The 3,338-nt window shown below is 54.8% G+C and overlaps 1 protein-coding gene across 1 annotated transcript; it reads right to left on the reverse strand.

Annotated features, from left to right (window-relative positions):
- Positions 1–379: 379 nt before the first annotated feature.
- HOXA9 (homeobox A9) lies at positions 380–3,111 on the reverse strand. The gene is made up of 2 exons (XM_066240111.1): positions 2,307–3,111; positions 380–1,275 (listed from the first exon to the last, which is right to left on the reverse strand). The coding sequence occupies exons 1-2, from the start codon at positions 2,884–2,886 to the stop codon at positions 1,037–1,039; spliced, it is 819 nt and encodes a 272-aa protein (XP_066096208.1). The 5' UTR covers positions 2,887–3,111; the 3' UTR covers positions 380–1,036.
- Between the last annotated feature and the right edge of the window lie 227 nt (positions 3,112–3,338).

Below are 3,338 nucleotides of genomic sequence, written 5' to 3' on the forward strand. Positions count from 1 at the left end.
TTGCAAAATATACAGTGTATGTTCAGCCCAGTGGAAACCCCAGATTCATCAAGAATACAAATCTACAGTAGCTCAACGGCAGTTTCATAGTGTATAATTTATTATCAATAAAATTAGCTTCATTACAATATCATTTTACCCCAGTTAAAATTAAACGTAAACCATAGGTAGTAACCTCTGCACATACGTATAGCTCCGAATTTCCTCCGTTTGGTGCAAAAACAAGATGTAAGTTGATCTGATTGCTTTTCTTTCATATGTGGATTATATATACAATGGACAAGACAGGTCTATAAAGCAGGTAGAGATTAAAATGCCCGAATTTCAAAAGTAGAGAAAACCATGAATCTATGCATCCCGGAGAAGCTTTTTAAAAAAAAAAAAAAAAAAAAAAAAAAATTTATTTCACTGGGAAATCCTTACAACTCATTTACAATCAAAGGTTAACAGCCTAGTTATACAGAAGACATATTCCACTACAGAGCTATACTCTATGCAACTGTTTCCCCCCATAAACAACCTGAGTTCAAATCGAATTCTAGCTTTCACAATCACAACGGGTTCGTCCCCCAGCACAGAAGTTTGAGTCACAAAACATAATTACCACAATAAAACACAGTGTTCAAGTATCCAGGCAGATTTCTCTGCACACAAAGAGAAAATTAAATTAGCTACACAGACTAAAAACTATACAGCCCGCAGTCAACAATTGTGCATTATAAAAAGGTAGTTTTTTTTTTTTTTGTCGTTTGTTTTAAGTCAGGAACAGGTAGATTTTATGAAATATATACAAGCTAGCGTACACAGCCGTCAGCGCTCATGCCCCCTTCTTCTTTCAATAGAAAATGGAAAACTTACAATTCCTCCTCCGTGAAAGCGGCAGGCCGAGGAGCCAGCCCGAGAAGGCTTGGCCAGGGGCTTGAGGCCTGCGGTTTAGCCCGCACTGTGCGGGCGCCCGGGGGGTGCGACAAGGACACAGTCTGTCCTTTCTCTTTCCCTCTAGCTCCGTCTGTTTTCTAAACGAACTCAAGTGGCATCATTCGTCCTTCGCTCGGTCCTTGTTGATCTTCTTCATTTTCATCCTGCGGTTCTGGAACCAGATCTTGACCTGGCGTTCGGTGAGGTTGAGCAGCCGGGCCACCTCGTACCTGCGGTCCCTGGTGAGGTACATGTTGAACAGAAACTCCTTCTCCAGCTCCAGCGTCTGGTGTTTGGTGTAGGGGCAGCGCTTCTTCCGCGTGGAACGCGCGTGGAGCCAGTTGGCAGCCGGGTTGCCTGAGGGGGGAGAGAAAGGGGATTTAGAAGGAGAAGCACCGCCCCCCCTCCGCTGGGAGCTGGGGGACCACCTGGGGTCTTCGGCCGAAGCGCAGGACGCCGCGGAATTGCTTGGGGAAGGCGGCAAAGCCTCGGACACAATGGGCCCCTGGCAGACAGACGCAGGGATGGTCACTGACAATCGCATGCAGTCAAATCTCGGCTCCCCTCCCCTGAGAGGCCCTCCTTTCTCCTCCTCTGCCCTCCTGTCCTTCCCTCTCCCCTCCCACTCTCCACACAGCGCGTGACGAGTGAAATTGGAAAACAGATCTCCTCGCCAGGCAGGGGGAAGCCACGGCGTCCTGTGTTCGTGTAGCAAGATGAATATTCTTTTCCCCCTCGCAATAATTCTGTGTGCCTTCCCGTCCCCAGCTCTCCGTCTATCCCCCCCCCCCTCTTTATTTGACCTCCCTGGAAGGCCTTGGGAGCGGGGCTGGCCCACACGGCGCCCCGAGGCGCTCCAAAGCTGTTGATCACTTCTCTAGTGTATTAGAATAATCTGGCATGAGGACCCTCGTGGTGGGGTCGCTTGCAGCCTCATCTTGGGCAGGATTTACGCCGCCACTGGCTGAGAGCGAGAAAGGAAGGGCGCCTTCTCCAGCCTCCCGGCTGCATTTGCTGCCGCAGCTCCTGGACAATCTGGTCGCACAAAAGACTCTCTGAGACGCTGCTTTCGAAGAACGGCCCAAAGTATCTCTGTCCCGGTCGCGGGCAGCCAGGAGAGGTCTTGGCTCTGCCCGCAGCGCCCGCCCCGCCCCCTCTCTCGGTAGCAGCCGCCTACCCCCCCCCCCAGCCCAGCGGCCACTTGTCACAGCTCTGTGGACTTGGGGCCCCATCCTAGGCGTCCCACACAGCAACTTCTGGCTTCGGGCTCCTGCTTAGGACGTTCCCAGCGCGGGGTGAAGGCAGGCTTGAGAGAAAGCTGTCAGGCCGCAGATCCAGGTGGCCGGCGTGGAGGCAGCGGCTGGTTTGGATGGGGGGGAGACACTTACTGGGATCGATGGGGGGCTTGTCTCCGCTGCTCTCATTCTCAGCATTGTTTTCGGAGAAGGCGCCTTCGCTGGGCTGTTTTTCTCTATCAACTGGAGGAGAACCACAAGCATAGTCAGTCAGGGACAAAGTGTGAGTGTCAAGCGTGGGACAGTCACCCCTTCTGGCCGACAGCGGTTCAGGTTTAATGCCGTAAGGCCGGCTGGAGGGCAAGCCCGTGAAGGAGAGGGCGCCGGGCGTGGGCTCCAGCCAGGAGCGCATGTACCTGCCGTCCGGCGCCGCGGCCGCCACGGGCGCCTGGGGGTGCACATAGGGGTGGTGGTGAGGGTGGTGGTACACGGCCGCCGGCACGGCGCTGGCGCCCGCCGCGTGCACCGGGCTCCACGAGGCGCCGAACACCGCCGCCTTGGACTGGAAGCTGCACGGGCTGAAGTCGGGGTGCTCAGCCAGTGCCGCCGCCTGCCGGGGCGGTGGGCCCAGGGCCCCCGGAGCGTAGCGGCCCACGCTCAGCTCGTCCGCAGCGTCGGCGCCCAGCAGAAACGAGTCCACATAGTAGTTGCCCAGGGCGCCGGTGGTGGCCATTGCTGTACCCCGCGCCCTGCCGGCCGGCCCGACCCGCGGAAATTATGAAACTGCAGATTTCATGTAACAACTTGGTGGCACCAGGGGGGGAAGTACAGTCACCTAATAAGTTGCCGGCGCCCGCGCCCCCATTGGCCGCGCGCGTCACGTGGCCGCCCAGCAGAACAATAACGCGTAAATCACTCCGCACGCTATTAATGGCCCGGTGTTTTGCAGTCATAATTTTTATAGCAAAAGCCATATGTTTTTATGCAAAGGGGATCGCAGTGCTCAACGATGGGGTTTGTTTTAATTGTGGCCAACGAAGATTAAAAGATCAAATCTGGCCTTGCCTCTGGACTCCCTCCCCTCCCACCACCACCACCAGACACACACTTCTTAAGCGGACTATTTTATATCACAATTAATCACGCCATCAGCAAGGCGCGGGGACCGCGTGCGAGTGTGGCCAG

Source organism: Saccopteryx bilineata, chromosome 7, assembly GCF_036850765.1.
Source record: "Saccopteryx bilineata isolate mSacBil1 chromosome 7, mSacBil1_pri_phased_curated, whole genome shotgun sequence".
In the NCBI taxonomy this organism is placed as follows: domain Eukaryota; kingdom Metazoa; phylum Chordata; class Mammalia; order Chiroptera; family Emballonuridae; genus Saccopteryx; species Saccopteryx bilineata.